This window comes from Aotus nancymaae, unplaced genomic scaffold, assembly GCF_030222135.1.
Source record: "Aotus nancymaae isolate 86718 unplaced genomic scaffold, 86718_ANA_hifiasm-v0.15.2.pri h1tg000021l, whole genome shotgun sequence".
In the NCBI taxonomy this organism is placed as follows: Eukaryota; Metazoa; Chordata; class Mammalia; order Primates; family Aotidae; genus Aotus; species Aotus nancymaae.
In genome coordinates this window covers 4061621-4073638 of record NW_026988433.1, presented here as the reverse complement: position 1 = coordinate 4073638, position 12018 = coordinate 4061621, and the positions used below count along the sequence as shown (strand labels likewise).

Here is a 12018-nt window from a genome sequence, read left to right as displayed (position 1 = left end):
AATGTGAATTAGTACGCTCATTGTGGAGTACCGTATGGAGGTCCCTCAAAAAACTAAAATAGAATTACCATATAATCTAGCAATCCCACTTCTGGGTATTTGCCAGCAAAGATCTGAAATTAATATGTCAAAGAGATGCCTGCACGTCTGTGTTCACCGCAGCACTACTTACAATAGCCGAGTTATGGAATCAACCTAAATGTCCATCAACAGATGGATGGGTAAAGGAAATGCATTACATATACGCAATAGAATAGTAACCAGACACTAAAAAGAAAAAAATTACATCATTTTTGACAACATGCATGAAATTTGAGAACATTATGCTAAGTGAAATGTACCAGGCCCAGAAAGACAAATACTGCATGTTCTCACTCATATGTGGAATTTAAACTAAAAAAATTGATCTCATCAAAGCAGAGAGTACAATAGTCATTGCAGAGGTTGGGGCTTTGGTACAAGGCCTCAGTTAGCCTTGAAAAATAAGTTGTTGTTGTTGTTTTTAAGTCTATCTCACAGTGTGGAGAATATAGTTAACAATAGTGTATTGCACATTTCAAAAAGTGTCAAGAGAATAAATTTCAGCTGTCCTCACTACAAAAATTAAGTATCTGAAGTGAAGCACGTTTGATTTAATTATTCCATCTTTTACTGATAAAGCATAACATCACTTTGTGCTCCATAAATATATACAATTTACAATAAAAGATAAAACTGTCAATTTACAATAAAATAAAAATAAAAACAAAATATGTTTTATATATAACTGATAAAAATATCTACGTTATGGGGTTGCTGTGAGGATTAAAGTAGCAAATGCTTACCTGCTATGAAGTCAGCATCCAATAAGTATTAAAACATCACCATTTCTATTCTTATTGCTAGAACACCTCCATTTACTTTTTTTTGTGAGACAGGGTCTCGCTCTGCCATCCAGGATGGAGTGCGGTGGTGCCATCATGGCTCACTGCAGCCTCAACTTACCAGGTTCCAGTAATCCTCCCTGCTCAGCACCCTGAGTAGCTAGAATTATAGGTGTGCACTCAGCTAATTTTTGTATTTTTGGTAGAGACAGGGTTTTTCCATGTTGCTCAGGCTGGTCTCAAACTCCTGAGCTCAAGTGATCCTCCTGCCTCAGCCTCCTAAAACGCTGGGATTACAGGTGTAAACCACCATGCATGGCAATCTCTAACTACTTTTAATCTGCATCAGGAGTGAAATAATCCACGAACAATTCTGAAATCACACATTAGGTTTTAGAAACAGATTGATGTGGTGGAAGAAGAACTTGCTAGATGAGCCAATGGATGGGAAGCAGAAATGTTGTTTTCTCTAAACTAATATATTTACTCCTGTATTCATCCACTTTTATACTGCTATGAAGAAATATCTGAGACTGGGTAATTTATAATGAAAAAGAGGTTTAATGGACTCACAGTTCCACATGGCCGAGGAGGCCTCACAGTCACAGTGGAAGGTGAAGGAGGAGCAAAGACATGTCTTACACGGCGGCAGGCAAGAGAGCATGTGCAGGGGAACTGCCCTTAAAAAACCATCAGATCTCATGAGATTTATTCACCGTCACGAGAACAGCATGGGAAAAACCCACCTCCATGATTCAATTACCTCCCACTGGTTCCTCCCATGACACATGGGGATGATGGGAGCAACAATTCAAGATAAGATTTGGGTGGAGATGAAACCAAACCATATCAACTCCTAATCCAGCAATAACAAAAACCCTAACTTTAGGAAGATGATTTTAGGGACGATACCCCACTATTGCTGTCCAAATAGAATGTCATGATTAAAAATCAGTAATACCGGGTGAGTGTGCAAAGTTTATGTGATACAGTTCATCTCTATCTTCTCCTAACTCTCCCTGCCATGCATCCACTTGGATCTCACTGGACGGAGGCAGGACCAACAGGGCCAATCCCTGTATCAGAAGGGATTGGTGGTCACTCCCACTCTGAAGCTACAGAGTCCTTTCCAGTATGGGAGGTTTCCTATCAAAACGACCACCCTTTGCCATATGATAGACTGAAGAAAGTGTCTATTGGGAAGTCAGTCTAATCAATTACCCCTGCTGAATAAAAGAGCCCCAGAGATATTCCTTCACTAATCAAAAGTGCATCTCTTGTGTATTAAAGGTATCATGCTTGTACACGGGGGGCGGGGGGAGGTGGCTATTGTTATGTGGCCAGTCTGCTTCCTGAGAACTCTTCCCTGCAGGTGACACAGGGGAAGTCTTCAAAGGAGGCAGCAGGAATCAGTGAGGAGGCACAATCCCTGTAACCTCCCCATTCCTTAGCTGGATATTTGAAGCTATTTGGCTAAACTCTTGGGGTGGGGACAGAAAAGCTGATCGGGAGTTACAGGATCTGCAGGTGGGGAGAAAAAAGTAGGTACTAATTAGGAAGCTGCCTCTTGGGGGCTGTCCCTATGGCTGTGCAGGTGGTTGGCTGCAAATCCAACTGGATTGCTGAAAGATAACTTTGTGGGGTGCTGGCTCCCCATTGCTCTCCTCTCCTCAGGAACAGTCCCCTGGAAGAGGAGTCAGGCTGCTCAGGCCCTAACACTGAAGTCCTCCACCAGGGATGCTGAAAATAGCAGAAGAGCTTCTCTGCTTTTCCTCTCTTCCTTCCTCCCAGTTGTTTACTCAGCTTGTTAAATGTTGTGCTCCCAACCCCGAAATCACACTCCTTCTCCTCACAGCAGTTTGCTACTCTCACAGAAAGAAAGATTCAGCTTTGATTCACCTTAGGAGAATGTGTTAAGCTTTATTACACCTGCTTTCCATTGTCGAGTGTCTCTGGTGGAGAAGCAAGTGTGGATGCTGACGCTGTGGAAATGCTGTAAAATAAAGCAGGTTCACCAAGAACAGCAGTAATCAGGTAGGGCTACAGCCCCCTTTGACTTTTATCAGTGGACATTTCTGAATTATTTGGTGGATACTGGTCTATTCAGGACCTGTTAATGAACACTTGAGCTTGTAAGTTGCAAGAACAAGAACAAAAACCTTAGCAAATTTTTCAGAAGTAACACTCGAGCCCAAGTCAGTCTTCCTCCTAGTGTGTGAAGTGTGGCTGACTTCAGGAGAGAGCAGCTCTCCCACCAGCTGGTCTGTAGGATCTTACAATGTCCCCAACCCTGAGACTGCCCCACTCCTAAGTGGTTGCAGAGGACATGGGCTGCTCTTGTTGCAGAGAGTTCATTGTCCTTCTCTGTAGTGACAACACACAGGTTGGCCCTGGGGGACCCTACTCCCCAAACTCCTCATTGAGTTCATGTACTTCAAGATGATTTAGGGTTTGGACAACCAGTGTGTTAGGGTCTCTGGGCTGCAGTGCTAGGCTCAAGGATAAGAAGGTGACTTAAATAGGTCCCATAAAAACATCTCTCAGGATTTATACAGGAATGTCCTAGAAGACAAATACTCTTTTCTATTGGATGTGAGTCAGTTCTGAGGCATCCATCTTGTTCCCACAAGGGCAGCTCTGTGAGATGAAACTCATACAGAAGAAAGAGTGTCTATAAGGAAGAAAGAGAAAGAGTAAGGGTAGGGGAAGAAAGAGAGAAAGAGAGAGGGGATGTTCCAGTGATATACTTTGGAGCTCTAAATAAAACATCCTAAGCTAGCCCAATCTAGACTTTTCAATCATGTGACAATTTTTTTTAACTTTTTGATGTAGGTGGCATTTTCTATTATTTCCAACCTCTAAAAATCACAATGGATATTACTGCAAACATGTGACATGCTTTCATTGGGGACCTGTTGTCTTCTTGAAAAACAAAACAAAACAACAAAAACAAAAACAACAAAAAACCAAGCATCCTTGGGAGGCAGAAGAGAGCATGACTTCACGCAATTTACAATTCAATGTGAATGAGTTTCCAGTAGATTTCCTGAGAGGAGGTTTTGATGTGTAGCTGGAGAAGACTACACCCAGCCTGTTGGGCTTTTGGCTGAGGAAAAAAGAGAAAGCGAATAAAAATAAAAAGACTGGGGCCTTTAAAGGCAGACCTTCTCTGCTCAGAGGCTTTCCAGGGGCTGCACAGGTGGCTGTGACACATCTTTGAGAATCCCTTGGCTTGTTTTCTCAACGGCCTCCAAATGACACCAAAACATCACACGTACCAGGTGGCTCTTTGTCAACATCTGTGATTCAGAGCAGCACAATGACAACTGTGTGAGCTGCAGGTTTTCATTTTTAAGTCGTGCATCAGGCTTTGAGGCCTGTTAATGGATGTAAAATGTATGCTGTGAGGTTTTTCATTTTCTATTGCACCCTCTGTATTTCCAAGGGTGGTTTCATGAATCACTCTCAGAAACAGAGGGAGGGAAAACACATCTTTCTCCAGAGTTCCTGCCCAAGTCTCAGGCTTGCATCTCATTGGCTCTCATTAGGTATTATGTCTATCCCCAAGGCCAAGGCATGTCCAGAATTTGCAATGCTCTGATTGGCCACCCTGAATCAAGTGGCCATTCCTGGAGGCTGGAGATGTGACCTCCTATTCCCCTCCCTCATGCCACTCCCTCCGCCTGCAGGGCAGATGACACAAATTCATCCTTCAGGTATTACACCCCAAGGGAAACCTTGAGTGATGCAGTTATGTTTTCTCTTCAGTGTTTAAACTACCTGAGGCAGCTTTAGGCTAAACTTAACACTAGGTACATAGTAGTTGCTCAAGTAACGTTTGCTGTGAAACATATTTGAGCCGACGTTTGCTAACAGCAAACATTTCTTGATCACCTACTATGTACCTAGTGTTAAGTTTGGCCCAGAGGTTCCTCCGTGCATACAGAACAGCAACCTGACCGGGTGTTTTACCAGACTGTAACCTGCTTTTGTACCAATCACTGAGTGTCAGCCAATTACAGGCAGCCAACACTTCCAGCCATGTTCAGATACAGCAAATGCTGAGCTGTAACCAATTCGGCTGCTTTTGCACCTCACTCTCTTTTCTGTGGTCCACCTTCCTTTTTCTGTCTATAAATGTTATCTGACCACACAGCAGCCCCGGAGTTGCTCTGAATCTGTTCAGATTCTGGGGGTTCCCTAATTCGTGGATCATTATTTGCTCAATTAAACTCTGTTAAATTTAATTTGTTTAAGGTTTTTCTTTTAACACTAGTGTTGACTGACAGCCAGGAGGTCAATGCTTGCTAGAGCTTCTGGTCCAGTGGCTCTGCTTCTGTGGGAACTCGGCCAGTGGTGCAGGCTTCTGTGGTCCCAGGAAGCATTTGCACGTAGGGCAGGCATCGTTACCCACCCCCGCCACTGGTAGCCAGGCAAGCCATTCCTGCTAGAACATTTGGCTCAGTGGTCCTACTTCTGCCTAAATTTGCCAAGGGGCACAGCCTCCTGTTGCTCTGGAAACATCTGGATGGCAGGGCAGGAAACTCCATCCTCTCCTGCCACCCATAGCCAAATGTGTCACACTCAGAGAGCTTCCAGCACAGCAGTCCTGTTTCTGCCTGATCTCTGTGGACAGACACAACACCACATTTCCCCAGGAAGCACATGGACAGCAGATTAGGACCAACTGGCAAATATACAGCTTGTCTGCCAATTGCAGCTCCTGCCTGAGGGGAGCCTCCTGGACCAGAATACTGAGTAAAAGAAATACAGGCATGGAAACAGTAATCAGAGGGGGCTCCTCAAAGACCCAGGAAGAGGCTAGAATTGAAGCCAGTCAACGAAACCAACCTTACACCATAATCAAACCCCCTAGAACATCAAAGAAGTAAAAAGCAAACAAACAAACAAACAAAAAACACAAAAAACTAATCCAAAGGACATCAACTTCAAAGACTGAAGGAACATCAGCACACACAAATGAGAAAGAACAAACACAAAAACTCTGGCAACTCAAAAAGCTAGAGTGCCTTCTTTCTTCTAAATGCCTGCACTAGGTCCCCAGCAAGGGTTCTTAATTAGACTGAAATGATATAAATAGAATTCAGAATATGGATAGAAACAAAGGTCACTGAGATTCAAGAGAACATCAAAACCCAATCTAAGGAAATTAAGAATCATAATACAATGATATAGGAACAAAGGAGCCATTATAAAAAAGAAGCAAGCTGATCTGAAGAGCTGAAAAACACTACAAGAATTAAATAATGCAATTGCAAGTATTAACAGCAGAATAGACCTAGCTGAGAAAATCTCAGCGCTTTAGGGCTGACCATCTGAAATAATTCAGTCAAACAAAAATAAAGGAAGAAAATGAAGAAGAACAAACAAAGCCTCTGAAAAATATGGGATTATGTAAAGGGACCAAATCCACAACTCACTGTTATCCCTGAGAGAGACAGAGAGAAAGCAAGCAACTTGGAAAACATAATTCAGGATGTTGTCCATGAAAACTTCCCCAACTTTGCTAGAGAGGCCAACATTCAAATACAGGAAATGCAGAGCACCCCTGTGAGATACTACACAAGAAAAACATCCCCAAGACACAATCATCAGATTCTCCAAGGTCAAAATGAAAGGAAAAATGTTAAGGGCAGACAGAGAGAAGGGGAAGGTCACCTACAAGGTGAACCCCATCAGGCTAACAGTGGACCTTTCAGCAGAAACCCTACAAACCAGAAGAGACCGGGGTCTTATACTCAACATTCATAAAGAAAAAAATTTCCAACAAAAAATTTTATATCCAAACTAAGCTTCATAAGTGAAGGAGAAATGAGTCCCTTTTTCAGAGAAGCAAGTGCTGAGAGAATTTAACACCAGACCTGCCTGACAAGAGGTCTTGAAAAGAGCACTAAATATGGAAAGGAAAGGCCATGACCAGCCTATTCGAAATGATACTTAAATACACAGAACAGTGACATTATAAAGCAACAACACAAACATGTTTATGTGATAACTGGCCAAGAACATGAGGACAGGATCAAATCTGCACATATCAATACTAACTTTGAATATAAATGGGCTAAATGCCCCAGTTAAAAGGCACAGAGTGGCAAGCTGGATAAAGAAACAAGACCTAATGGTATGCTGTCTTTAGGAGGCCCATCTCACATATAATGACATCCACTGGCTCAAAATAAAGGGATGGGGAAAAATCTACCAAAGACATGGAAAACAGAAAAAAAGCAAGAGTTACAATCCTGACTTCAGAAACAAACAAATCAACAAAGATTTAAAAAAAAAAAAAAAAGAGAGAGAAGGGCAGTATATAGTACAGGGTTCAATTCAATTCAATAATTATCCTAAATATGCATCTATCCAACACAGGAGCATCCAAATTCATAAAGCAAGTTCTTAGAGACCTAGGTAGAGACTTAGATTCCCATGCAATAATAGTCGGAGATTTCAACACCCCACTGACAGTATTAGACAAATCACTGAAGCAAAAAATTAACACAAATATTCAGATCCTGAACTCCACACTTCACCAAATGAACCTGATAGACATCTACAAAGCCCTCCACCCCCAAACAATAGAATAGACATTCATCACCACATACTCCAAAATCAACCACACAATTGGACATATCCTTAGCAAATTCAAAAAAAATTGAAACCATACCAACCACAATCTCAGCCCACAACACAATAAAAATAGAAATAAATACAAAGAAAATCACTCAAAATCATTAAACTACGTGGAAGTTAACCTACTCCCAAACGACTTACCTCTTCCTTATATCACATACAAAATTTACTCAAGATGGATTAAATACTTAAATGTAAAACCCCAAACCATAAAAATCCTGGAAGATAACCATTCTGGACATAGAACTTGGCAAAGATTTCACGACAAAAATACCAAAAGCAATTGCAACAAAAACAAAAATTGACAAACAGGATGTAATTAAAGTTAAGAACTTCTGCAGAGCAACAGAGACTCAACAGAGTAAACAGACAACCTACAGAATGGAAAAAAAACATTTGCAAATTATGCATCTGACAAAAGTCTAATATCTCACACCTATAAGGAACATAAATAATTTTATAAGCAAAAACCAACCCCACTAAAAAGTGTGCAAGGGACATGAACAGAAAAAAAATGAGAAGGTCATTATATTTTTTTTTCAAAGAAGACATATATGTGGTCAACAAGCATATGAGAAAATGCTTAACATCACTAATCATTAGAGAAATGCAAATCAAAATCACAGGGAGATACCATCTCACACCAGTCAGATGGCCTATTATTAAAGAGTTAAAAAATAACAGATGCTGAAGAGGTTGTGGAGAAAAGGGAATGCTTATACAGTGCTGATGGGAAGAATGCAAATTAGTTGAGTCACTGTGGAAAGCAGTTTGGTGATTCCTCAAAGAGCTAAAAACAGAACTACCATTCAACCTAGCAGTCCTATTATTGGGTATATACCCAAATGAATATAAATCATTCTATCATAAAGATGCATGCATGCGAACGTTCATTGCTGCACTATTCACAATAGCAAAGAAAGACATGAAATTAACCTAGATGCCCATCAATGGTGGACTGGATATAGAAAATGTGGTACATATATACCATGGAACACTATGCAGCCATAAAAGAGAATGAGATCATGTCCTTTGCAGGGACATGGAGGGAGCTGGAGGCCGTTATCCTAACTAACACAGGAACAGAAAACCAAATACTGCATGTTCCTGATTATAAGTGGGGATCAACAAGGAGAAGACATGGGTACTAGGTGGGGAACCACACACATTGGGGCCTGTGGGAGGGTGGAGGGCAGGAGGGGGAAGAGGGTCAGAAAAAAATACCTTTGAGTACTGTGCTTATTACCTGGGTGATGAAATTATCTGTACACCAAAGCCCTGTGACACGCAGGCGACCTATTAATATTTAACAAACCTGTACATCTACTCCCAAACCTGAAATAAAGTTAAAAATACATAAAAAGCCCCCCCCCCAAAAAACCCACTAATGTTGTAAGTGATGAACAGAGTGGACCCAAACAGCCCTGACCTGATAGAGCTTAGGTTCCAATGAGGACAGCCAGAGGAGGAATATAATAAATAAAAACACATAGTGTATCTGTGAATACATAAACATATGCTATGTATGACATATACGCATGTATTTGAATAGAAGTTAAGGAGGGATGGGGAAGGCAGTGCCGTGGGTGTGTGTGAAGATTTTACTGATGATGGTGTTCAGGAAAGGCCTTGGGGAAAAGATGAGGTGAGGGAGCCGTGTGTGCCTCTGGGGAAAGAGAGTTAAAGGCAGAGGGAGGGGTGGGGCTGCCTGTCCTGTTAGAGGAGCAGCCAGGACTCCAGTGTGGCTGGAGTGGAGGGAGCCAGAGAGGCTGGGCCTCGCTTGAGGCCCGTGTTACAGCAGGTGTGGCTGCAAAGGTTTGATTTTGTCTCTGTAAACACTTTACCTTTTCCTTTGAGGAGGGGAAGCCAGTGAATATATATATATATATATATATATTTTTTGAGACAGAGCTTTGCTCTTGTTACCCAGGCTGGAGTGCAATGGCGCGATCTCAGCTCACCGCAACCTCCGCCTTCTGGGTTCAGGCAGTTCTCCTGCCTCAGCCTCCTGAGTGGCTGGGATTACAGGCACGCGCCACCATGCCCAGCTAATTTTTTGTATTAGTAGAGACGGGGTTTCACCATGTTGACCAGGATGGTCTCGATCTCTTGACCTCGTGATCCACCCGCCTCGGCCTCCCAAAGTGCTGGGATTACAGGCTTGAGCCACCGCGCCCGGCCGTGAATATTTTTTTAATAAAAAAAAGTTGATCCATAGTAAATGTACATATTTTGGGGTCCATGCGGTCATTTAATACATTCATAAAATTTGTAAAGATCAAATCAGTGTAATTGAAATAGATACTTTCACCTAAGATATTTGTGGTTTCTTCATGCTAGGAACATTTGTATTATTCTCTAGCTATTTTGAAATATGTAATAGATTATTGTAAAAGGCAGTCACCCAACTGGTCTATCTAACATGGGGTCTTATTTCTTCTATCAAACTGCATATCCGTGTCTACTCAGCAGTCTGGAGGTCATCATGTGAGAGAAGGGAGAGGGGCTGAGCAGAGGGGTGACGTGGTCAGATCACCTGTGACCACCCTGGCTGTGGCACTAAAGATGGGTTATGGGAGAGGAGGCAAGGATGGGCCCTCGGACACCAGTGAGCTGGTCAATGCTTCAATTGAGGCGGTTGTGTCTGGGACCGTGGAGGAAGGCTGGATCCTGGCTATCCTTGGAAGGCATTGCCAACAGGATTTGCTGAAGGCTTGGATGTGCAGAGAGGAGAGAAATGTAAGATGAGCCTAGGGATTGGCTGGAGTCAGTCAAGAAGATTCTGGAATGAGGAGCAGGAGTACAGTGTGATGTCATGTGTTCCGCTGCCCTGTTGCTTTCTGACGTCTCTGCCTTCTCTCCGAAACCCTTAAGGATGGGGATTGTCCCTCTCATTTGTGTGGTTCTAGTGTCTTGAACAGTACCTAGCACATAGTGGGGATTTGATTTGCGTTTGTTGACTGCATTTTAAATCAGCACAAATGCTCCCTGGAAGTTTGCTTCAGAGCAGAGTGTTACACCAGTTCCTGTCTGGGAATTGTCTTGTGCTCCTGCCATGGCTGGGGCTCACGGGAAGGGAGTCTCCCAGAGCCTGGTGAAGCCCTTCTCCTTGTCCCGGGCTTTTGTTGGGAGGCTCCTCGTTCGAGGAGGAGCCCGCTGCATCTGTCACTGCAGCCCTGGCTCTGGAGTGGGCGGCGGCATTCCCAGGAACCCATTTACCTCCCGCAGGCTGGAAGTGTGCGATGAGGTTCCTGGCAGAGCAAGACGCCATCTCCCCAGCCTCCTCCATCCATCTCCCAGTGTGCCTTCGTTCTGAATCATTTTTGCATTTAATTTAAGAAGAGAAAGAAGAGGCCAAGACGAAGGAAGGAGGAGTGAGCACCGTTCCTCCACATCCCTAGCTCACGTGGAATTTTGTGGGCTGGGCAGGGGAATGGAGAACGATTTCCTCTTTTCCCCTTGGTCAGTATTGTAAATCAAAGCTGGGAGTAGTTGTATACCTTCTACCACCATTGATTTTACACGAATGTTATATGCTATAGAATCATCCCGGCACCTGGCCGCATACCTCTCCATCTAGGCTCTGGGGCTCCCTCCCCGGCCTGGGGCAGGTGGAGGGTAAACTGGTCCCTGCCTCCCACCGCAATCTCCCTGGGGATCTGGGAAGAGGCCAAAGGCATTCAGCACACACAGAGTGTCAAGGGACAGCCTCCCGGACTCAGAGTCATCAGCCAGAGCAGTTTCTCCTGCTGTCCAATACCTGTGTCAGGGAGAATCTCCTGATGTAAGTGGCAGGATAACCAGAGTGCGATGGGAGGGGTCCTGTAGGACCCAGAGGTCCCAGTCGGTCCAGGAGCACAGAAGCTGACATGACAGCAGGTTTCTGCGGGGCGGGGAGGTGTCAACTTGCCTTAATCACGTCTTCATCAGACGATCTACACTCCACAGACTCCAGCAGCTCTGTCACTGTGCCGTCCTCCTCCACGGAGACCACCTTCACCGGGACGGCCACCGTCTTCCCCGTGAGGATGGCTGTGTTCAGGATCTCTGCCTCCTGGAAGACCAAACACACCCTTCCATCACATCCCCTCCTGAGAAGGCCCAAACGCACCCTTCCATCACATCCCTTCCTGAGACGTCCCAGCCCTGGGCATATGCTGCCCGCCTTCCCTCAGCCTCCCTGCCAACAGCACTGGCCTCTTCTGCAAGCTCACAAATCCTGGCAGGCAGCAGCAGCTGGGTGACCATGGCAGCCAAGGGACAATATTCCATCCTCACCCAGATTTCTGCAGGGAAACTATGGTGGGGAAGGGGTAGAGGATATAAAAGGTGGCAGAGAAAATTTATTTCTAGTATTGTGTTTGGCAAACACTTATGTGTGAGGCGCCCTTGTAAGTGCTTTACAAATATTGGCTCATCAATCCTCATAGCATCCTGATAAGACAAGCATTCTTCTTCTTCCCATTTTACAGATGGCACAGAGAAGGTTTGTCACTTTCCCAGAGTC

General features: G+C 43.8%; 1 protein-coding gene across 1 annotated transcript in view; it reads right to left on the bottom strand.

The window, feature by feature from the left end:
• Window positions 1–12018, bottom strand: part of TMEM132D (transmembrane protein 132D) — an 834368-nt gene that overhangs the window by 117888 nt on the left and 704462 nt on the right. Inside the window, exon 5 of the mRNA XM_012465905.2 lies at window positions 11422–11565. Coding sequence (XP_012321328.1) covers window positions 11422–11565 — 144 coding nt within the window. The remainder of the gene's footprint in view (window positions 1–11421; window positions 11566–12018) is intronic.